General features: G+C 34.5%; 3 protein-coding genes across 9 annotated transcripts in view; 1 reads left to right on the forward strand and 2 right to left on the reverse strand.

Annotated features, from left to right (window-relative positions):
* Window positions 1-339: 339 nt before the first annotated feature.
* On the reverse strand, window positions 340-4,567 carry LOC128894403 (FACT complex subunit Ssrp1). The gene is made up of 15 exons (XM_054156117.1): window positions 4,311-4,567; window positions 3,806-3,991; window positions 3,430-3,645; window positions 3,184-3,359; window positions 2,952-3,087; window positions 2,777-2,880; window positions 2,568-2,696; window positions 2,206-2,497; window positions 1,953-2,111; window positions 1,719-1,859; window positions 1,420-1,611; window positions 1,094-1,345; window positions 939-1,013; window positions 788-862; window positions 340-578 (listed from the first exon to the last, which is right to left on the reverse strand). Exons 1-15 carry the CDS (start codon window positions 4,359-4,361, stop codon window positions 459-461), a joined length of 2,304 nt encoding a protein of 767 aa, XP_054012092.1. The 5' UTR covers window positions 4,362-4,567; the 3' UTR covers window positions 340-458.
* An 800-nt stretch (window positions 4,568-5,367) lies between these two features.
* LOC128894360 (mitochondrial glutamate carrier 1-like) lies at window positions 5,368-20,837 on the forward strand. Of its 2 annotated transcripts, none has more exons than XM_054156041.1 (9): window positions 5,368-5,596; window positions 7,748-7,814; window positions 7,909-8,043; window positions 8,154-8,303; window positions 8,613-8,749; window positions 9,631-9,816; window positions 9,914-10,064; window positions 10,163-10,410; window positions 20,821-20,837. In XM_054156041.1, exons 2-8 carry the CDS (start codon window positions 7,774-7,776, stop codon window positions 10,299-10,301), a joined length of 939 nt encoding a protein of 312 aa, XP_054012016.1. In that variant the 5' UTR covers window positions 5,368-5,596; window positions 7,748-7,773; the 3' UTR covers window positions 10,302-10,410; window positions 20,821-20,837. The 2 variants fall into 2 exon arrangements, with proteins under 2 accessions (XP_054012016.1, XP_054012015.1); XM_054156040.1 differs by lacking the exon at window positions 20,821-20,837 and adding an exon at window positions 15,401-15,571.
* The window catches only part of LOC128894359 (tight junction protein ZO-1), a 25,093-nt gene continuing 8,080 nt past the window's right edge, over window positions 5,945-22,957 (reverse strand). For 2 of the 6 annotated variants that reach the window (XM_054156036.1, XM_054156035.1), the window contains exons 4-19: window positions 21,933-22,102; window positions 20,796-20,998; window positions 20,260-20,691; window positions 20,116-20,176; window positions 19,746-19,896; window positions 19,516-19,667; window positions 19,114-19,408; window positions 18,825-18,996; window positions 18,519-18,744; window positions 18,267-18,441; window positions 15,413-15,622; window positions 14,836-15,177; window positions 14,444-14,679; window positions 13,562-13,751; window positions 13,042-13,457; window positions 5,946-6,769 (exon numbers count right to left, since the gene is read on the reverse strand). In XM_054156036.1, the coding sequence (XP_054012011.1) occupies window positions 6,754-6,769; window positions 13,042-13,457; window positions 13,562-13,751; window positions 14,444-14,679; window positions 14,836-15,177; window positions 15,413-15,622; window positions 18,267-18,441; window positions 18,519-18,744; window positions 18,825-18,996; window positions 19,114-19,408; window positions 19,516-19,667; window positions 19,746-19,896; window positions 20,116-20,176; window positions 20,260-20,691; window positions 20,796-20,998; window positions 21,933-22,102 (3,447 nt within the window). In that variant the 3' untranslated portion in view covers window positions 5,946-6,753. Of the gene's footprint in view, window positions 6,770-12,428; window positions 12,692-13,041; window positions 13,458-13,561; window positions 14,234-14,443; window positions 14,680-14,835; window positions 15,178-15,412; window positions 15,623-18,266; window positions 18,442-18,518; window positions 18,745-18,824; window positions 18,997-19,113; window positions 19,409-19,515; window positions 19,668-19,745; window positions 19,897-20,115; window positions 20,177-20,259; window positions 20,692-20,795; window positions 20,999-21,932; window positions 22,103-22,378; window positions 22,535-22,957 lie in introns of those variants that run through there. The other 4 variants (XM_054156038.1, XM_054156033.1, XM_054156034.1 and 1 more) reach the window with 4 other exon arrangements.

The raw sequence follows: 22,957 nt of genomic DNA on the forward strand, positions 1-22,957 counted from the left end.
GAAATTATAGGGAAATATCACAGAAATGGGGGGAAATTAAAGGGAAATGTGTAAGGTAATGTAGGGAAATTAATGGGAAATATATCAGGAAATGGAGAGAAATTAATGGGAAATATATCAGGAAATGGAGGGAAATTAATGAGAAATATACCAGGAAATAGAGGGAAACTAAAGGGAAATGGGGGGGCGGAGTTAAAGGGAAATGTGCAAGAAAATGAAGGGAAGTTAATGGGAAATGTGTCACGAAATGAAGGGAAATTATAATAGGAATAGGAAGTAGTAATATCGGAAAAATATATCTTTTAAATGTTAAGGTCAATTAAATCAAATTGAGATAAATATAATTAAATATAAATATATAATAGAATGACTTATGGCTTAAACAATGGTAGGTTACAAACATACTTCAAAGTTTTCAGAAATACTAATGATATATTTGCATGTATTGTGTTCATTCATTAGTCGCTATCCTTGGATTCTGCATCACTGGAAGGTGGAGTACTTTCAATAAGTTCTTCATCACTGCCTTCATCAGACTCGCTTTTCTTTTGTTTCTTGGATACTTTCTCATCATCGTCCTAAAAAACAATTTAATTTGCAATTATTAACAAACATCACATAGCAAATAGCAATGTTTCTATTGAAAGCATACTTGTAATTAATAAAAAAAAGCAAATAGCAATGTTTCTATTGAAAACATACTTGTGATTAATAAAACCTGTACAGGTCATATTACTTTTAACAAAAATGTAATTAATCCTAGAATTTAAGATAATGAAATTATTACCGCATTTCGTTTATCTCCTTTCTTCTTTTTCTTATCATCTTCACTGTCTTCATCGGAATGTTTTTTCTCTGATTTCTGTAATAATATATAATTAGCAAAAAAAGCAATAAAGATTAATTTGGTTAAAAAAGTAAGATAATAAAATTATTACCGCACTACGTTTATTTCCCTTTTTCTTTTCTTTCTCTTCTTCACTGTCTTCCTCAGAATGTTTCTTATCTGATTTCTGTACAAATATTTAATACGTCCAGTTAAATTCGTATTATAAAAATGAAAAATGTTACGCTATTATTGGTATTATCATACCTTAGTACCTCCCTCTCCATCACTGCTGCTGTCATCTTCACTAATATATTCTTTACTCTTAAAAGAACCTACAAGTTTGTTAGGAGACTCTTTCTTCGCATCCTTCTTCTTTTTCTCTCCCTTCTCTTTCTTATCTAGCTTCTCTTTTTTGTCCTTTGTCTGAGCAGCAGCACCACCACCACCACTGGCTTTATACTCACTCATCGAAGCAGCATATTCTTTCTTCGCCTTTGCTGCTTTCTCCTCCCATTCCTAAATAATATTTAGATATATAATTAAAATGTAACAGTAAACAAAAGATAAAAGACATATTCGTACACCCTTACAGATTTGTCTTTGAGCTCCCTCCACATTTCTCCTCCTTTCTTGGCGATCTCTGTAACTGCAATTCCAGGATTATCCGCTTTAATTTTCTCTCGAGTACTATTCAACCATATCATAAACGCAGTTGGTGGCCTCTTAGGTTTGTTTTCATCTCTTTCTTTCTTTTGCTTTCTAGATCTTCTCGGCTTCTCTGACTAAAAAAAATGATGTGTTTTATCATCCCTTTAAGCAATTTTGCGATATCATTGGCACTAACTAAATGTGACTCTAACCCATTTTTACAAATCGTATTAATGCTTACCACTGTCTTTGCGGATTTCGATTTCCTTTCCTTTTTATCTTTTTTGTCTTTCTTTTGGCTCTTGCCGGAAGCATCAGAATCATTTTCGCTTTCTGAAGTGTTTGGATTACTGTCATACTCCTCTGCTACGTCACTTTCATCCTAAACGAACCCAATTTTTAAATGAAACGAAAGGAGAAAAATTTGTTTAATAATCTGTGTCACTCAATATCTTGAATTCAGATATACTCATACTTGATTAGGATTGAAATCTTCATCGGTAGATTCTTCTTCGGAATCCTGATTTTCTTCGGCAGCTCGTTCTTGTGCTTCGGCTTTAACTCTCGCCAAATAAGCATCTGGTTCATCTTCTTGGTCACTGTCCCCGAAGTCGTTATCGTAACTCAATTTATCCTATTGAATATATATATATAAAAAAACAATTTTTATCTACGATTGGTAACAATAATAAAATAAAAATATGAAAATAGACGATCGCTGTACTTACGCTCTTGCCTCTATTTTTAACACGGAGTTTCTTCGACGTGATAAAATCAAACAGTTTTCCATATTCTTCTTTCTCGATGCTACTGAACGTGTGAACCACGCCACTGGTCAATTCAATTTCAAAGTCGAATGACCTGGTTGAGCCTCCGCCGCGTGCAAAGTTTACAGACGCTATCTCTTCGAAACGTATGTGAATCGGAGGTTTATGAACATAAATGAAGCCTCTATCCAGAGGATACAAGCAACCTGCAGCTGCTTTAAAGGAACAACTAATCGCAAGAGCTCCAGAATGACTGAAAATGAAGAAAAATTAAATGTAGCAAATTAAAACATCCTTAATATATCATTTATAAATAAATTCACCTCATGAAATTTCCAGGTCCAGTAATTTTTCTGTTGATTATAACTTTCATTACTTTTCCTAACACCTCGTAAGTCGGTCCTGATAACTCTTTCGGTAATTTGTCCTCATACTTCTCTTTTAATTCTTTTCTGTACGAACAAATGCTTACGTTACAATCTTATATTTAAACTCTATCAATCTTTACGATATTAAACTATAATTTACATACTCGGAAAAAGGTAATTCGATAGAAGTTTCTTCTTCTTGGCTGAATAACAACACCAAGTAATGATAACGAGTTTGACCCTGTTTAATAGGTGGATCTAAACTGACCTGGAAAGATAATAATGATAAGAAAATAATGTAAGAATTATAGTTATAATTTATAGTCATAAGAAACTTACCACAAAATACATTTGCCTGCTATCCTTGTGCGGTAGAAGGAAAAGCCTCAAAACCGTTGACATCGGAATTTTGTAATCGAAAGTTTTACCGTGCAATTGAAAGAACGACTGAAATATTTTTATATCATAACGACCACTGAAATAAAGAAAATTTAATTGTGTTAGAAACTATTTATATCAAACTTTTAAAATCATACCTATCTAAATGTACAGGCTAGATATAAACACGTACCGAGGTGTGAGACATTGAATTTCTCGAAATATGGCAATGGCATCTCCGCTGACGCTAATAACAGAAGCTTTCTCCATGACTTGCTGATGAAATGCTTCTACAGGATCTTGGTCAACGCTATCGCTAATCGGTATATGAAATCTCATCTCCATTAAACTTACAGGAGCATCGTCGTTCTAGAAAAATTTATTATACAGTGATTAATGTTAGCAATTGATATAATAAGTGTAACTTTTTACTATTCACCTGATGAAATTCCAGTGTAACTTCGTTCTTTCCAGTATTGCATTGAGAAACATCATAAAGAGGAATTTCAAAGGCAGTATGATGACCGACATCAAAACTCAAAACAGAACCATTAAACCTTGCTGTACCCCAATTCCAACCTTTTAAACTGAGTTCTTTTTCCAACATATCCTTTTTGTAATTTTGCGCAAAGAACTTTGCAATTTTTTCTTGATCCTGTACAAAAAATATTTAACTATAATCTAAATTGTAGAGTACCTTGCAATTAATTTAAACGTTTTTACATTGATTATATGTTTATATAATTTGTATAATTATATTATACATAATTTCTACATTGTGTTGAAATTTCATTAATTTAACAGTTCTTACTTACCGTATCCTTAAAACCACGAAACCTATGTAACGTTCCATTTTTAAGAAATATTCGTAGACCCCAGGTACCAATGAATTTCTGATAATTTACCATTTCCATATCGGACGCCGAAATTTGTTCTACTTTGCCTGTCTTTTGATTCTTGAAGATTAGATGTTGATCGGTTAATTTCAGTCGTCCAGGAGTCTGCATACAAGCAAAGTTTGAGTTAATTTAATTATATATAAAAGAGTATTCGATCGAATTAAAATTTTTTCAAAGGTTACCATAAATTCTATGCACATCAAATTGAAATTTAATCGAAATAAATGATTAGTATTACGAATTGTAATAAATATAGAAAAATAATGAACAAAAGCAAACGAAATTCTAACCTCAAACATTTGGAAAAGAAGCTATGTAAATAATAATAGCAATAGAATGAAATTAAAAGAACGTACGATTAATATTTACAATGCAAGTAGGAAAATTAATTATTAAAATTTGCGAATAAGATATTATTTACCATAGTTCCTTTGACTTCTGCAATTACATCGGGGTATTCCAAGAAATCCATCTTTGAGTTTGAATTCACTTTAAAATAATTTTCTTGTTATATTACTTTACTATTTACGGACTAAACGCCCAGTTTCTTTAGAGTTGATGTTCTTTTTCAAAATGAAAGAAAAGTTAGAAGAAATCAACGGAGAAAATTGTTGCGTGCTTACAGCCCGCCAACATCAATTCAGCCACATTTGGCGGCTAGGCGGACTAGGTTTATTCGGGTTTATTCCTTTCAAACTTTCAGACGCGAGGTTTTACTTCGCGCATGCGCATAGTATTAAGAACGCTAACGTCAGTGGCGTATCTAATGGCACTCTGAAACTGGCGCTCTTGTGGCCCCAAAGTAAAATAGAAATACAGGGTGTCCCACAACACCTTGAAAGGGGTGGTTCGGGAGGTGATTTGAAACAACTTTTTCCTTAGCGAAAATATTGTCCGAGGCTTCGTTGAGGAAATATTAAGAGAAAATCTTGACCAATCAGAGCGCGCCGTATACCGTTAGAGCGGCCGCGGTAGTGAAGGCTACGAGCTAAGCGGCCGCGCTTGTACGCGAACAAGTGACTCAACGTGCATCGAAGGACCCTTGACGCGGCCGCTTAGCTCGTAGCCTCCAACGGTATCCGCGCGCTCTGATTGGTCAGTGTTTTCTGTTAATATCTCCTCAACGAAGCCTCGGACAACATTTTCGCTAAGGAAAAAGTTGTTTCAAATCACCTCCCGAACCACACTTTTCAAGGTGTTACAACATTTTTGGGACACCCTGTAGTTTCTTTAAAGAATCAATAGAAATGTATAAAGATATAAAGTAGAAGTATAATTCTCCCATGGACATTGAAACTTGGTTATTATCTCTTGATCAATATAAATGAAACGAATTGCGATCGTTTCAAATATATAATAACAACCGCTTGATTGACACCATTTAAAACATATTAGGAGAAGAGGGGGTACCGTTTCTCTCTCTTTTTCTCTCCTTAAACTCTCTCGCTTTTAAAGGCTACTGCGATTGGCGCGTAGGCCAACGTAGCCTGTGACGTAAGACGTGAGTGAACAACGGTTCTACTAACGAACCGTGTCGAGTTCTCGTTTTATCACTCGGTATATTCGGTGAAACTGAAATACCTCGAGGATCATGCTAGTCATATCGAGATATTGAGCTTCCTTCGTCATACTAATCCTCGCTTTCGATGCAAACACCTGCTTACGGTCAAAGAAACATCGCGAGCGACTACTCTCTAGTTTCGATCGGTGAGTATGTCTTCTGCTGAATTTCCGGTTGACTGTCATTCCAAAATATTAATCAACTGTCTCACGAGAAATTCGTTTGCCGACGTTATTAGTCAATAACAATTCATGCCTTATCAGACGCTTTTATCATTTAAATTCCCTATTTGAGCATTATCGATAGAATCTTTTTGATACAATTATCTTACGATTAAATCGAATAATTATGGAGTTTTAAGAATAGAAGTTATTTGTAATTAAAAAACTCTTAGTGGCTTGTCGATGAAGAGCAATTGTCAAATATTGAGACACGTCAAGCTCCTTTTTCTCACGTTCCTTTACCTAACCTTACAAACACACAATCCTGAATGATCTTTGTCTAACCTATTTCATTAGTCACTATGTACTAGCATATTTAACAATTTAGAAATTTAGCGATTTTCCTTTGTGTAACATCGTTGTCAACATTTTTTCCTCCACTTGCTATTTGATTACTTTGCCATGAAGCTATCGATTTACATGTTTCGTTACTTTGTTCGTACGTTCCTTTAAATTAGTTTAAATACTCCATTCTTTTATCACTTATCAATATTTGCACAAGTATCAACTCTATATATATTTATTTTTATATTTTCCCTACGATGTTTCTTAAACATAATTTCGCTCTGGGCTAGAAATGTATTTCGTAAATTTTCGAAACTCTATAGAAATATATTCTCTGTAGTTTAATCGAAATGTTTTTACAATCGCCAGTAATGTTTACAGCCTGAAAAAGATAACTGCATCGCGCATATCTCGTTGCGTGCACTTTAATTCGTCGTTACGTAATGTTTCCGCAATATTTTTTTTCATTATACATGGAAAACTTTCATTTCGCTCGTTATATATTTCAACGTTTTCTGCGCATTCGTCAAATATAATAATTATCGTTTGATTATTCAATTTTGTAATCGACTAATCGATTTCGTTTGTACTTATGCACGTGGTATCTCCATTCTTTGTATTTTTGTATTCTTGGTATATTTTTTTGTTTCTTGATACGTAGAATTTTATTTGCGTTCAATGACTCGTTGGGAACAAAACTGGTTTTTAAACGAGCTCGTCGAGATTAGAGACCCCCTCTTACGAGAGATCGATCGATATCTGTGCCGAAATTCCTGGTACTCCAATCCTTCGTGGTCCTACGTCGGAAATGTACTGAAATCAGAAAAAAGAGTACAATAAATTTTAGAGTTTCCTTTTTCGATGGAAAATAATTAATTTTATAACTTTCACAACCGAATTATTCGAACGAGGCGATATAAATGGAAATCGATGCTCGCTAAGTTCCTTGTTTATTATACCGACCCTAAAGCAATTTAAAACAAATGCTCACCTAAATTTGTAGATAGCATTTATTTTACTCGAATCCAATAGCTAGAGCGTATTTTACATTAAAATTTTTCATTTTGAGAATTGTTACAACATTTTTTATCTGTAATTGTAAACGATAATATCTATGCTAGAAACTGTGAAAACGAAGTACGTTAGCGTATAATTTAATTATCACGTTTTATGCTTACCGTCCCAAATGGGAAAAAAAACATTCTAGTTTCCAGGAAAACTCACTTGTTAACGTACTCGCGACGAGTTTCTAAAACAGTAATGTGTATTGATGTTCCATGATGAATTTCATGATCTTTTAATCCTATTATTGCATAAAACAATTGAATGGGAATATAATAAAAACGATGCTTGTTGCATTTGCTCAATGAGTTTTAGATCTAATTGAAAAATAAAATTCAAAACACAAGAACTTAGAAAGAAACTAAAACTGTTACAAATATTGTACCATACATATATATGTATTGGAAAATGATTAATTGGCAGCTCAATGCATGCTAATAAATTAGCAATTGAGTGCATAATGTCTAATAAAGGAGTCGTCAGAATGAATAAGAGTCTAACAATGCAAGAATAAAGCATGGCAAATTCAATACAGCAAAAATATAGTAAATACAACAAAAATACAGCAAATTAATATAATAAATTGTGCAAAAATAATACATAATGCATGAAATGTATTTTAATATATAGCGACACATATTAATGAACATATTAGCATAAATTATATTTATAAATGGGATGCATTGTTTATCAAATGTGTGGACATAACAAAATGTAATTTCGTAACAGGAAGGAAGTCTTAAACTCCAGTTTCAATGGAAAAGAAGGACAGCCCGACAGCTTCGAATCAATTTAAGTAAGTAAAACATTTCTTAAATGTACATTCCCATCTAAAATAAAATCAAGAAAAAATCTTCTTAGTTAATTCATGCGAATTATCTTGTTTATAGACTTTTACCAAAAATTATAAATGGCGGAATCGCAGGTATTATCGGGGTCTCTGTCGTATTCCCACTGGACTTGGTTAAAACACGATTACAGAATCAAGTTATCGGGCCTAATGGTGAACGAATGTACAAATCTATGTGAGTATGTTATAAATATATCAGAAGTATAGCTAGTTCCTGGAATTGTTGACTTAAAGTAATCCTTAAGTTTTAAGAATTAACCTTTAGTAAACACGATATACTTTCAGGCTCGACTGTTTTATGAAAACTTACAAGGAAGAGGGCTATTTCGGCATGTACAAAGGGTCTGCTGTAAATATTCTTCTAATCACACCCGAGAAAGCGATTAAGCTCACTGCCAATGATACTTTTCGACATTACTTGTCTACCGGGCCTGGGTATGTTAATTTTTTGTACAACAAAAGAAATTTAGTTATTTTTGAAAGCATTGCAGCTAGCTTCATTCGGAACCTGGGGGCTACTGATATCAACACCGATATTATCGACATTGACACCAATATCAATGCCAACATCATTGCTGATACTGGTACCAACGCTGATTCTGATATCAAGACTGACTTTGCATCCTCAGATTCTTAATAAAGTTGGTTACAATGCTGACAATTAAGTTCTTTTTCAAATACTTTATGTATTTCAATATACCTTATTTCTGGTTGTTATTGAGTTCAATGTTGTGTAATTTTCAGACAGAAACTCCCAATAGAACGCGAGATGCTTGCTGGTGGCATGGCTGGAGCGTGTCAAATTGTTGTCACCACTCCGATGGAGTTACTCAAAATTCAAATGCAGGATGCTGGTCGAGTAGCGGCAGCAGCAAAGAAAGGTAATTATAATAAACGATTAAATCGCATATAATATATATTACACTGGAATTTGCAAGTATTGCGGAAAAAGGGAAATATTAATTTGAAAAACATTTCTTTTGCACATTAACGAGACTGTTAATGAATTGCAAACATGATTTTTGTAGAGAAATTTCATCTCGTTTACAGCTACGCGATACTCGATAGAATTAGGAAACGGAAGATTTAGTTGAGGATGGACGACAGCATATCAAATATAGATTGGTAAACGGTTTTAGAGCATTGCATTTTATTTCGAATGTAGAACTGTTCGTTTTCAACGCATTTTATGTCAAATCTTGATTTTTGGAACATTTTTAAAAACGTTACTCTTGAGAAAAGGAAGTTAATGTTATTTTTGTTCTAAACAATTTGTTCCTTCTTTATTTCTAATCAGGATGGAAAATTTTGTTTTGTGGACTTCCTTCTTTTCCTCGAAAAGTTGGCGATTTACTCATTCGAATTTTATTGGTTTTGGAAGATATGCATTTGCCCTTTACCTCTTCTTTTCTACTTTATAAGAACCGAGTTTTCCCTGATATGGAATTTAATTCTTTTTGTTTCGCCTAATCTTCTGGTGTGTGGTTTCTAAGGATTGAAGATCCTCCTTGTGTGTCATTCCGCTATATTTAACTAACCGATATGAAAATAAAAGTTGATCGTTTTTGTGATTTTCATAATATTAAGTAATTGTTTGTGGTAGTACAATATTTATATAGTTATCGATAAAACATCATGTAATTATCAAATTTGCAGTTTTGTAGTCTGTATACAAAATTAAGTTTCTCTGCCATTTGATAATGTATTTATAAGAAAACGTGGTATGGGAGATAAAGAAAAAAAACGAATCATGTTATTGCAGCTGGGAAAACTGTGACAAAGGTGTCTGCCCTGTCTCTAACGAAAGATCTCCTTCGAAATAGAGGTATTTTGGGACTTTACCAAGGCACTGGTGCGACAGCGCTTAGGGATGTCACGTTTTCCGTTATATACTTCCCGTTGTTTGCTAGACTGAATGACATTGGGCCGAAGAGGGAGGATGGATCTTGTAAGTCTGTTACGAATAAAAAGAATTCAGTAACGTATACAAAATTTAATGTTTCAACGCACACTATCTGAAAATATATCTTTATTTTCATGATCAGCTGTGTTTTGGTGTTCGTTTCTGGCTGGTTGTGCCGCTGGTTCCACAGCTGCGCTGATGGTCAATCCGTTCGATGTAATCAAAACTAGGTTGCAAATAATCAAGAAAGCTCCTGGTGAACCAACGTATAACGGCGTGTTTGACTGTATAAGGTACGTGGAAATTTATCAAGAATATATTCAACATTTGTGGATAACGGCAGAGGACTTACAACTTAATTTGTAAAAACAAAAATATGTGTCCCTTGCAGTAAAACGATGAGGAACGAAGGCCCTACGGCATTCTTCAAAGGCGGAGCGTGCAGAATGATCGTGATAGCACCCCTTTTCGGGATCGCACAAACCGTTTACTACCTCGGTGTCGCAGAGAGGCTTTTGGGCCATAAATGAACGTAGCCCTCTACTCTTTTCTGCCGTCTTGAATACTCTGGGATTAAACTGACAATAACTGGCGTTATTATAGATGTATTTTCGCTTAGTACGGTTCGCTAGTTGTCCAGTAAGTGAATTGTTCTTTTTTTTCTTATTATTATCATAGAACCTTGGCTATCGGAACTGAACAGTCTATTTCCAGACGATTTTTTACGAATTAATATTTTGAGCCTTCTTCCATAGATTCAAGTTTTTAAATGAATTTTTTTTATCGGTAATGTTTATTCTTCTTCCTTTTTTTTCCTTTGCTCTTCCAGATTTTTAGAAGATTTTATTGTGCCATAAATTGTGTAACATATACTTAACGATTACAGAGAACATCGAAAGCTTAATATTTAACGTGAATTTTATTAGCTAATGGAATTTATTAGCATTTAAATAGTGATACTATTTCAATTAAGTTCTTGATAGAATTAGTTAGGCTTTTCTTTCTCGTATCGTTATAATTGTAAGTCTTCGGATAATCAAGGTTCTTTCGTTCCATACCAGGGTCAGATCGACGCTAGTAATAATGACGTTGAATCTGACCCAATATTATAATAAAACGAAGATAAAGTCCATGATTTTCGATCACGTTCACTTACTTTCATTGTCAAACTGGTATCGTAAGTCATGGATTTTATTTGTCCCAACATGCTGCCTTTTACATGGATTAGCTTTTCTAGTACCAGTGTTTCCAGTTTCTTTACTACTTTTTTCCTTTTTTTTAAATTGTACATTGTAAAATTAAAAAGCTTTGCCAATTTGAAGAAACTATAATTTTCTTGTCGAATTAGTAAGCTTTTGATTAAAGCCTAAATGGTTGTTAACGTATTTTTATTTTAAGCTATAGTTAAGGAAAGTGAACATTCGAAAAGAAAACTACGAATTATTACATATCTAAATATAAATTAACGATGCGTATTCTATTAGAAATACTTTTTGGAACACTGGTATAGGACATCGTGATAACAGGAGCTTACATTTTGTAAGACTCTAGTTTCTTTTTTTTTCTGATACTAGTTCACTTAACTGTCAGGAATTATTATAACTGTAAGAATCAAACGATTCAGATTAACTCTTAATTGGTACGATAAATAACGAATGGCAAGAAGATATACTTGATCTATGTTAGGTTTGAGATTAGCGTAAATGAACAATTAATGCAATTCTCAGTTGTCGTTTTAATTGACAATGAGATTTAAGATACTATAAAAATACATTTTATTAACATAATTATTTATAAGATTACTTTAAACATACGAGAAGTATTGAAAAATCAAACATTTTGTTTTTTTTTTCTATTTGAAAATGATCTGTCTCCAGTATTATTAAATTTATATCGAGTTCGTCAAAAATGTTTATTATTTACGAAGAATTCTTTTAACACGTTGACCGCCAAACGAATATTCTTAAAAATTTCTGCTAAGATTAAATATTATTTAGACTACTGAAATCTATGTAATCAAACATTTATCGTGGTATTTATTTTTGTAACTACATCAAAATTCATGAATTTCATTTAAATTCATCTCCTTTGATGTCAACCTTTTAGAATTAATCTTTTTAGTCCTTGAGTGAAACCCATACATGGATGACATGGCAATCTACGTGTTAAAGTAGTTTGAACTTTTTCGAAGTATTTATCTAGTCAAAATATTACTGTTCAAGAATTAAAGTATGGTTCATGCAATTTTTAAAAATGTCATATCAGTTAAGAGTTAAACTGTTCTCCTTCCTTCTTTCCTGCCTAGAAAATATTGTGGAGAGATTTTAGGAATATTTCCTAACAGGGAATTCACTGTCAATTTTAGTCAAAGTTCTCCAAGAATGTAATAGAAATATTAATGTTATTAATGTATATTAACGTTATACAAAAGTAAATCTGCCCTATACAAATTTTGACTTATTCTTCAAAAATATTCCTACGGTATTTCTATGTGATAAATTGTCGAAAGAAATTTTTTGGAATTAGAGCTGAATATTTTCAGAAAGTTATTAATTTTATTTTTTTTAATCGACGTTTACATAGAAGAAAAGAGATAATTAATTTCAGTAGCGAAACTTTGAGTAAAAAATTTTATTCAACAATTGTTTCTGCAAAACTGTGTTATACGTTTCGTTTTTATTAAAATCATATATACAAAGTCAGAGTGGAAAAAAAATCGAAGGGATTCAATTTTCTACAACTTTATTGACCCTTCCTTAAATAGAAATTCTTTTTCAGAATTCCCATTCTTTATCGTTTTTAAATTTTATCACGGCACACGGATTTTTATACCTTTAAATGCTCGTCTCGAGTTAGTGTAGTGGATTTTTCCGTTTACTTTATTTGTCAGTATTAAACTATAAATCTTTGTGCACGTTAACTGCAATAATGAGGACAATTTGATTAATAAACATTCGTAGACAACATTTTCACCTATTGTAAATATGGCATTGGGTTGTCTGGAAAGTCCATGCCGATTTTTAGTAGACCAGGTCTGAATATATCGAAATGGTTGGAAACAAATAACATGTGGATATTCCTTAAAAGGTGGAAAAATTGTGGAACAAAATGGTACTTATATAATTCAATAAATATATGTATATATACAAATTGTATATATAAAACTTATATGTATATATAAAAATATACCTTTGAATTTTTCTTAAAAATTGCCACGAATTTTCTGGACAATCCAATAAATTTGTTTTAAAGAAGAAAATTTAATCTCACCTCGCGTTATAATGGTGCACAGGTTTGCGATAGAGTTCGAAAGCGCTTCCTCTTTGTTCTCTACTTCCAGCGAGATCTAGCCCACTCGGTTCTCTGTTGTGCCCCGGACTCGTTTGGAAACTTTGTGCAGAGACGTTATGACCGTTATTCACAACGTATCCGTTATGGCTTACATTGTTTCTGTTATGGGAGAGGCCAAGGCTCAACTGACTCGCGCTGTTGCTGTGACTATGAGCCGCTGATATCGGCGGAGTACAATGCGCATGCGTGTGACTCAGACTATGATTGTGCGCAGGCGTAGAAAGGTGGCTCAAGTTGTGATGGGAATTCCCGAGATTCGAATCGTGACGATTCGGTGGTGGAATATTATAGTAGTACTGACCACTATTCCGTTGAACGTTGTTATTACTTTCTACCTAAAAGAAACAACAGAAACAATTCACGTTTTTATCTTTGCCTATTTTTGTTTACTTTTGATATCTAATGTTATCCACAAGCAAAAAAAAAGCAGATCGCTTACATGAGATGTAGCAATGGAGTAACTCTTCGAGTGTTGATGAGTATTACTTCCATCGTTTCCATTATTCTCTTGTTGCGTCAAGTTAGTTTGCGGTGGTCTGTAATTTTTTGGTTTCGGAGGTGGTATGGGCTTGTATGATCCTCCAGGTTTGTTTTGGGGAAGTGTTATCGACTTGTAATCAGTTGTGCGGCTACAATGTATAAAGCAGAACATTCTAGCGTACAGGAGTACAACGGATGTTGGATAAATAATATCGAGAAACGTAAAATTTATGTCTCGGTATATAAAACATGCAAGCTATGTGATAAAATAAAGAAATGGAAGACGGTAAGAGCAATATAAGATAGTCGTTTAGGTTGATATAAATTACATAAAAGAAATCGAGGCTCTCAAGTTACAAAACAAGATTCTTCTTTAAGATTGTAAATGTGCCTAACTATAACGCACCAATTGTACATTTTATAATTTTTCGATAAGTGAGGTTCAGATAAATATTATTCGGCTAAAAAGAAAATGGAAAGTAGTATTGTTTCATGCGAAAGGGTGTACATGCACGTGTATACTAGGATGAAATAAAAGAAATTGGAATGGAACATTCAAACTAATGTATCACGACTAGATATATATATTCTACAAGCCCTTCTCAATGGTCGAGGTTTCCGCGCCATCGCTCTAAAGAAAGAGGAAGAAAAAGATTGACAAAGAAAATGATTAAATGTGTTTGTTAACATTTAAACTATCTTATGTTCGAAATTAGAAATTTTTCAAAAACGACGTTCAAAAGCACATTTTCAAATAAAAGATTCCTGTTATCGCATTCTAAATTAGATAACGATGTGTGGACGAATAAATCAAATTGCTTATTTGGTAATAAGAAAATACCTGTATTTGGCGTAATCGGTTCGCGTTTGTGAATCGTGACCTGGTATCGGTTGTGCTGTTGATCTGGTGAATCTGTAAGGATCGTGTGATCTCGTTGGCCCGCCACTGCTTTTCAAATCGTCGGGTACATTGGGACCCAATCGACCAGTCGACGTGTTCAGTCCTGGTGCCCCATAACTGGCATTTCCATTTGTATTATTGTAGGAATCGTAAGAGGACATACTATCGTAGCTTCCCTATGCATACATAAGATAAAATCATAGTAATAAAGATAATAAAATAATCGCGAAACGATGAATTCTAACCAGTAATTTCTAACCAATAATTTGAAACCAATTCTATCTTAATTTAATCTTAGTTTAAACATTAGAGAAATTTGTGAAAATTTATACCGCTTTTGGTTGAGTTCTTTCAAGCGACGACGTAGCGTTAGCTTTATGAGGCGTGGCGTTTATGTAATTCGCAACATCTAATACTGAATCGGTTTTATTGAGTAACCGTTCTTGAGCAGATCTACCGATTGTATTCCGTCCTGACTGATTGTTTGGCTTTGCATTCCGATCCACTCTGGGAGGCAAATCAGGAGGACTGTGGTGAGACGTTCTCGGTTCGAACGATCCACCGAGATACTCCGGTGAACCTGATTGATTACTGATTTGACCTGACAACGAGAATCCGTACTTTCCATCTCCCATTCCCCCTTGCGATCTTCTCTTTGGTTGCTCGAAGGATTGCTAAGGAAAGAGACAGACGTTACATAAAGTTCTTTGCGTGTGTTCTAGTTGGACGTACTGGAAACTCTATTTTTGAAAGTGAAAATCTTGAAACTTGGAACAGTTTTGAAAAAACAATGCGAACGAATATGGCATTATTCCAAGAGTTTATTAAAACACTTCCCAATTTTGTGTAGAAAATTAAGATTTCATTAATGAAATGTAACTATTGTTTGTGTGACAGTTGTGTGTTTACCTGATAAGTGGTCGAGTACGGTGGTGGTGCAGCAATGTCATCTTGCGTTGCGATACTTGGATCAGAGCTGCTTTTCAATCTAGACGGTGCACCCAGAGCACCTGGTAAAGCTGGTGCCGGACTGAGTTCCAAGTCACTCTCCGGGGAGGAAGCATAGGAGAGGCGAGAAGTCATCGGGAATAGGAAGTCATCCGAGAGTGCTTCTTCCGGCTATCATCGCAGGACATAGAGGACAACACGTTACAGAGGTTTATGCTCTGCTATCCCTTTCAGACCACTCGTCTTCTCGTTCATAATAACACATTTTGAAAAGTGTAATATATATACCACATATATTAAGAGCCCCTGCAGACTGCAGACTTTCTATCGGGTGATAGTTTGATTGGGTTCTTAATCAGCATGAAGATATACAGGGTGTTCAGGGTATTACTAACCAACATTTTTCTTGTAAATGGTACATATTCTAAATATAAAAGTGAAATTACTTGTTACCTGTGAGGTTTAGGGCTAATAAAGGTCAATACTTTTTTATTTAAAATTCAATACTCTACCATATTTTTGTATAAAAAATATACCATTCCATTTAAAAAACTGAAGGTCACCATCATTTCTCAGAAAAGAGTATAAATACGAAAGATTTGTCTACCTGGTTACGTTGCATACAAAAAACAGTATAAATTTTTCTTCTTTCATTTTTTTGTCATATGTACCATTTACGAGAAAAACGCTCGCTAGTAATAGCCTGAACACCCTGTATGTAAATGCGGATACTACAATGATTCGATATCAGCCAATAAATAAGTTTGATGGGCTAGACTGTTAATCAGTATGGCGGGTTGTAGCCGCGCGCACACATACCGATTGTTTTCAATTGTTTTCTTGCCGACAGAAAGTCTGCAGTCTGCGGAAAGGCTAACTTGTATTTCCTCTTGTCTGGCCACGACGTCTCTTCTAAAAGTTAGTTGAAAATGTGTTAGAACAAGTTAATGTAATAGTCTAACCGAAACAGGAGTGTCTGAAAGGGTTAACACCTTACAGACCGGTTCTGCGTTAGCATGGGATTCGGGCTAAGCGCGTACAATTTTCTATCGACAGACAGTTTGGTTGACGTGATAGAAGCAGAAATGGATGCTGTGAATAAATAAACTGTACAATATTTTCCATACATCGAGGCATGCACATACAATATTGGGAGTACTTATTGTATCATTCACATATCCATTCGGTGTTCACAGTTATCATGGCTGGTATGATTAGTAAATTGATCGATACTGTACATAGTTCCATATGAATATGGACCAGGCCTTTGTATGAATATACTAAATCCTGCACTAGCGCAGAAACGATCCATAGGATTATAGATCAATATAGAAAACGAATACTTGCCATTCGATTATGTTAATTCTTAAAATTCGGTTAAGATGTATTTCGAAGATTGATTAATACAATGTAATAGTATTTTTATATTACTTTAATTACTTTCTATTTTTGTATGACGAAATCGAAACTTTGCATGTAAACATTAAGACATACCGACAAACATTCTGTTAAGCTAGTAAGATGCATGATAAATGCATAAACGAACGCCTAGAAAATTAATTTAATTATGATAATAAGTTTTACAGATCGTGTATTATCTATTATAATGATACATCTTATCTTATATATACTACGCGTAGTTTGGAATATATTTTTTTATAAATGTATTGAATAATTAAAAGAAATTGATTCGATATTTTTGGAAGTAACATATTCGTAGATTATCCACTCAGTTCCATCAATACATGAGATGAAAAATTGTTAAATATGCGTTAATCATTTTTTAATGAAATTATGGATTAGACTTGTTTCCTCCTCGTGATTCCCCCGTCCAATATGTTCCTAAAAACGCTCTTTGCTACTTTCTTTGACCGACTTTTGAATATTTATAACATACATTGTGCAATAACTTCATTTTAACTAATGATTTACGATGATACACGATAAAGCTATGAAATGTAGCCATGCAACTGAATTTAATACAAAACGCAAGGTGTCTCGAATATCTTGAAACGTAGCAATGCTTGATCAATAAAAAGAAAAAAAAAAACTTGCATTTCATAAATCATCGACGAATTGAATCTCTGAATCGAACTTGTCAATAGTTATTCCGACTAAGATTACAATCGACTTAGAAACTAAACTGTAAAACAGTGAAATCTACTTAGGCGATTAAAAAAAAATGAAAAATCTTTGGTTCTACCAAAACGACGTAAAGATCTAGCTAACGATAAGATACGATCCGGTTATGGGGAGTTGACAATCAAGACACCTGACTAGGAAAAGCGGGATTCAAATGTAGCCGAAAAATTGCTCACGGACAACCTCAGAAGCTAAAGACGGATAAGAAGGTAATGAAAACAATTTGTCCGCGCGATATGTATCGTTTTCGTTCACGTCGTGAAACACAGTTTCCCTTGATAACGGGGGTACGGGAGGGGGAGGTAAATCACGAGGGTCACCGGACGATTGACATAGCTCCCATGTCATTTGTCGACCATATGGCTATAATAAATTATTACAAAACAATTTCATCAGCGTAATCCCGTTAGCTTTCGACCGAACGGAATTTTCAATATTACCGCGATATCGGGTTAACATCCCCAAGATTTATACTTTTTATAGGAATCTCGTATAATATAATATAAAATATGAATATAAAATTATTGCATCAACTCTCGATTACTTAAGTTAGCATCAGCGATGATATTGAGACGTGTTTTAATACCCATCGACGCTGATGAGTACGTTAATTAATCCCAACGTTATGTGTGGAATTACAAATATTTTGGAAGATATTGAAATATATTGTTACCTTGGTTTGGCTCATCCACAGTAATCCCTGTTGTTGTCGATCGATCAGTTCCCTCAATTTCCGGTACCAGGCTTCAGGCGTGGTCAACGTGATCACCGCGCTAAAAATATGGCCCCAAATTTTGTCCAGCTTCTGGCATTGCTCCAAAAGTTTTTTACTGCTCTTGTGTGCCGATCTGTGACAAATGCAACATACTTCGTTTACAAAAATTCAAAGATATATATATATATATTCCCGCATGATTGAACTTACTTAGGAATTCCTGCTCGCATCTCCTTGATAATTTGCTTCGTTTCGGCTTTCAAAAAGATAACTATGGGATAAAACTGCGCGTAATTCAATCGATCTACCGCGTTAGGAGTGATATCCAGTAATGCGTGCTTCCCTCGATCCATCACTTCCCGAATGGCACTCAGTCGGATAATACCGGACGATTTCGTGTTCTTTCCAACACTGTCGTCCAATTGGTTTTCCATCTCTATAAAGAAAATAGTTTCTTCAGAACGTTTAAAATTAATTTTAACGCGAATTAAAACTCCTAATCGTAATTTCACTTACGCGGAGACGTGAATTTATCAGGAAAGTCCTTTAAAAGTTTTTCCCTGGCTAGGTCTGCTACTGGTCCGAAAAGAACGACGGGTCTAACGAAGCCTGGATGCCTCAGAATGACTCTTTCGTAGGCAGGAAATTTGCTAACGCTGTCGGAAAACACTACGTCGTCCCAGTGATCCTAACAAGCAGAAATTAACATTAGTTTTATTGCTTCATCCGAGCAAGTTGATCTCGTAATTATTGTTACGTGTTAGTAGTCGCTTATTGTTAACAAAAAGGGACAAAGTGAACGTACTCTTCCAAGAGATTTCGAACGTCTATGGCTGCTTCTCCTTCTCCTAAAAAAGCTACCTCTGCTTTCACTAGCGCTCTGTTCCTTCTTCGTCGCATTGAATTGAGCGGTTGCTAGTTCCTCGGCTCGAGCTTTATTCGGAATAATTCCTTTCTGTACTTCCTGATTGTTTCTGCCGATACGGAAGACTTGCCACGAACCGACAACTCCATTGTGCAGCGTGTCCACTACGTGAAATACGTCTCCGCTGCGGAAACTCATTTCACTTTTCTGCGGTTGCTCGTAATGGAAGTGAGTCCTGGAATGTTTCAGTGAAATCACTTATTAATCTGGCCTACGATTATCAATTCTTTAAAAATGAATTTCTTTAATTAAATACCGATGCAACTATGAATTAACACGTACTTTATGTGAAAGGAATCACCCTTGCCAGAAGCTACTACTTGATCGTACTCTTGTCGTCGATGCTGAACGATTAAATCGATTTGTTCTTGCAAGCTAAGCAAGAAAAGAACGGCTTCTTCTCTCGTTACCCCTTTCATATCCATATCGTTTATCTGAAGTTGTTACATATATTTAATTAGTATCAGAATTCTTCTTTATTTTAAATGCGATTTAGAACGCTGAGCCTGTACCTTGAGTATTTTATCACCAGGTTGCAAGCCCTGAAGGGATGCCGGACTCCCTGCTTGAACAGCAGTCACGAAAACACCCGTTTCGTTTCCACCGCTTAAGCGAACACCTACCGATCCTTCTTTTTGAAATGTTATAAATCGAGGATCTGGCCTGGAAAAATTCAAGTATCCAATAAATGTTAATTCCATATTCTCAATATCTATTCCATTTTATAATGGTTTCTTTTACGAATCGAGTTAACATTAGTCTCCGCCGATACTAGGAATAATTTATGAAGAATATTTAGAATCATATTTAGTCAAATTAATCTATCAATCTATTACTCGGCTCAATTGGATAGTAATCCAATCTTTAAAGAATCTAACTCACATTGGAAGTTTATTCCGAGATAAATCCTCGTCGTAGAGTTGTCTCCTTGTGCTATAATAATCTGGAACAAAGTCGTATACTTAATTTCAATGTCTCCTCGATATTTGAAATTACATCAAGTAAGTATAGACAGAAATCGTGTACCTTCTGGTCTAGGAGGTGGTGGTCTTGGAGGGTCAACGGTAGGTGTCGCGGGGAGATCTAACTGACTAAGAGAGACGTCCATCAAAGGTCCTCTGGTACGGCCTCTAGGAACAAGATTACTCTTGTCCTCGATAGGCTGCCTCGTCGGGGGCGGAACGTACAAATTCTGGCTACTGTAACTCGTCGTTCCAGAGAGATACTCCCCGGTTTCGCTCTTTACTTGCTGTTGAGCGTGACAACAGGAATTATCGCGGGTTACCACAATCGATAATCTGTCTTTGCACTGGTCCATCAATTTCTTGGCTTCCTTCAGACTCATATTATCCGTGGCTACGCTGCCTATTCGGGTCAACACGTCCCCTGGTTTTACTCCCGTGTTCTCGCGAGTTACTTCCTTCACGTAGAGACGACAGCCGAGAACGATTCCGAAATCTGGCAAAGAATTAACAAGTCTCGATGAACCTCTGCTACAGTGGATTGGAATTAAAGTTAAACGCGTATTCTAAATATCGATAATGGAAGAACGTGGAGTTTACCATCTTTTTTATTGTTTCTCGTCAGAGTCAGTCGATGACTCTGAAGGGTAGGGTTTCCTAGAATGCCAGAAGAATTCGACGCAGCTCTACGCTTGACGACCAACAGAACCGTTGACCCGGAATCCCTGAGGACACGGATCGCGGCTCCATAATCGGCGCCCTCCAACGATATTCCATTCGCGGATATTATCCGATCGTTCACTCTGAAAAGTGACAGTACGTTTAAATGATAACTTTCCAAACGAGGTAACCCTCTCGATAAAATTATTTCTCAGTCGTTAAACTCTTATACAGCGGGTGTATTAATGTAGAATGTATTCGTACACCGATCAATTTCCCAGAAAACTTTTGTGTGAAATTGTAGTTCTCTTAACTTCTTTTTTTATAATCAATAATATTTTACATATTCTCAGAAATCTCTACGATAGATATACAGTCAGTGTAATAAGTATTCGTACAGGAACTATTTATTTTAAATGGGTTGCTGTACGAATACTTCTTACATTGACTGTAGTCCAAATAACATTTACTATATAGGAACCTATATAGGAATTTATTTTATTCTGCAAATATTATAACATGAACTTTACTTTCAATTTCTGTTATATTTTTTACATATTGTTTGCATTTTGTAGGTTCTTGCACATTCGAATTTTCTATAAATGCATAAAGATCTGCAGTCTACTTATGACGAACCATTTAGAGTAGAGTTTGTAACGTAAACAATTAGCTTATTGCGTCATACGAATTAGAAAACATCAAATTTCCAGTAAAGTTCTTTTACAAAAGGCTCTAATAGAGGAATGGAAGAAGATCCCATTTTGAATAACTAATAATTTAGTTAATTTAATGCTGAGACAATTTTACATAGTTTTTTTGGAAATTGATCAATGTACGAATACTATCTATACCCACTGTATATACTCTTCCACGAAAGTATTCCAACTTTTATACTTGGAACGATTAATATTTCAATTAATTAAATACCAAACCGAATGAATTGTAACAATATATGTATACCAAGGAGGATGACTCAAGATTGCATACATGAGATTATATAAACATAAATATTTGATTAACTAAACGTTCCAAATGTATAAATCCGAATACTTTTGTGGCTGAACCTTGTTTTCTTACTGTAATTTTCCTTCGGCAGGTCCAGCCTTCAAGACATCAGAAATGGCAATAGCAGGATCGCCATTGGTGAAATGGGGATTGTCCCTGCCACCGGAAACAGCGATCCCGAATCCATAACCAGGAACTCTGGTAACCGTGACATGATGGACCTCCCATCCTCTATCTCCATTCTGGAAAAAGTGATTGTTGCAAATGAAATTTACTTTTAAAAGAATGAAACAACTCGAAACGTAATTTACATATTAAATAATTCTATCTTTTATAACGATTTCTTTTTCTGAAAAACTTTCTACTTTTAGACAATAAATATAAAATGTAATTTTACCGTGTATAGTAAGTAAACCAATACTTGATCAATACATATTAAATAATGCTATCTTTTATAACAATTTCTTTTTCTGAAAAACTTTCTACTATTCAACAATAAATATAAAATGTAATTTTACCATGTATAGTAAGTAAATCAATACTTGAATTAACTTTTGATAAAAAGATTAATCCTTGATCCTTATTCGATAAATGAAAGATCTAAGTTTCATTTAGATAGTCTTGTAATGAATCACGGGCGTCTAGATGCATTTTCTTACTTTCCTGTCGCGAAGAATCTAGTTCTCGGCGAACTGGCGGAAGGAATTCGAGAAAACGAGCGGAACAAGTAATTGGATGAAAATTCTAGGGATTCTCGTTAAAAGGATTCTTCTTCTGCTTACCAGATACATAACTCGATCCGATGCGGGATTATATTTTATTTTATAATTCGTATAAAATTTTCTAAATATCTCAAATTCATATTAATCACCACTACTGATTTTCATGCGCAATTTACGTTTTTATTTGACCGACTTCGAAAAGGAAGAGGTTACTCAATGTATACTCACACATGTATACAATGTATAAACATGTATATTATATATATAATATATATTGAGTAACTTCTTCCTTTATAAATGTATATATAAATAAATATATATATGTTTCGGTTACTCAATGTATACTTATACATGTATACAATGTATAGACATGTA

The sequence above is a fragment of the Hylaeus anthracinus genome, unplaced genomic scaffold (assembly GCF_026225885.1).
Source record: "Hylaeus anthracinus isolate JK02 unplaced genomic scaffold, UHH_iyHylAnth1.0_haploid 3, whole genome shotgun sequence".
NCBI classification, from domain to species: domain Eukaryota; kingdom Metazoa; phylum Arthropoda; class Insecta; order Hymenoptera; family Colletidae; genus Hylaeus; species Hylaeus anthracinus.

What these genes read in the sequence shown, in the direction of transcription:
- LOC128894403 (XM_054156117.1), bottom strand. Translation starts at nt 4,361, where the DNA reads ATGGATTTCTTGGAATACCCCGATGTAATTGCAGAAGTCAAAGGAACT. An exon ending in CGAAATCCGCAAAGACAGTG is followed by an intron (nt 1,612 to 1,718) that starts GTAAGCATTAAT and finishes CATTTTTTTTAG; the next exon opens with TCAGAGAAGCCGAGAAGATC. An exon ending in ATGGAGAGGGAGGTACTAAG is followed by an intron (nt 1,014 to 1,093) that starts GTATGATAATAC and finishes ATATTTGTACAG; the next exon opens with AAATCAGATAAGAAACATTC.
- LOC128894360 (XM_054156041.1), top strand. Translation starts at nt 7,774, where the DNA reads ATGGAAAAGAAGGACAGCCCGACAGCTTCGAATCAATTTAA. An exon ending in ACAGCTTCGAATCAATTTAA is followed by an intron (nt 7,815 to 7,908) that starts GTAAGTAAAACA and finishes TCTTGTTTATAG; the next exon opens with ACTTTTACCAAAAATTATAA. An exon ending in GAACGAATGTACAAATCTAT is followed by an intron (nt 8,044 to 8,153) that starts GTGAGTATGTTA and finishes ATATACTTTCAG; the next exon opens with GCTCGACTGTTTTATGAAAA.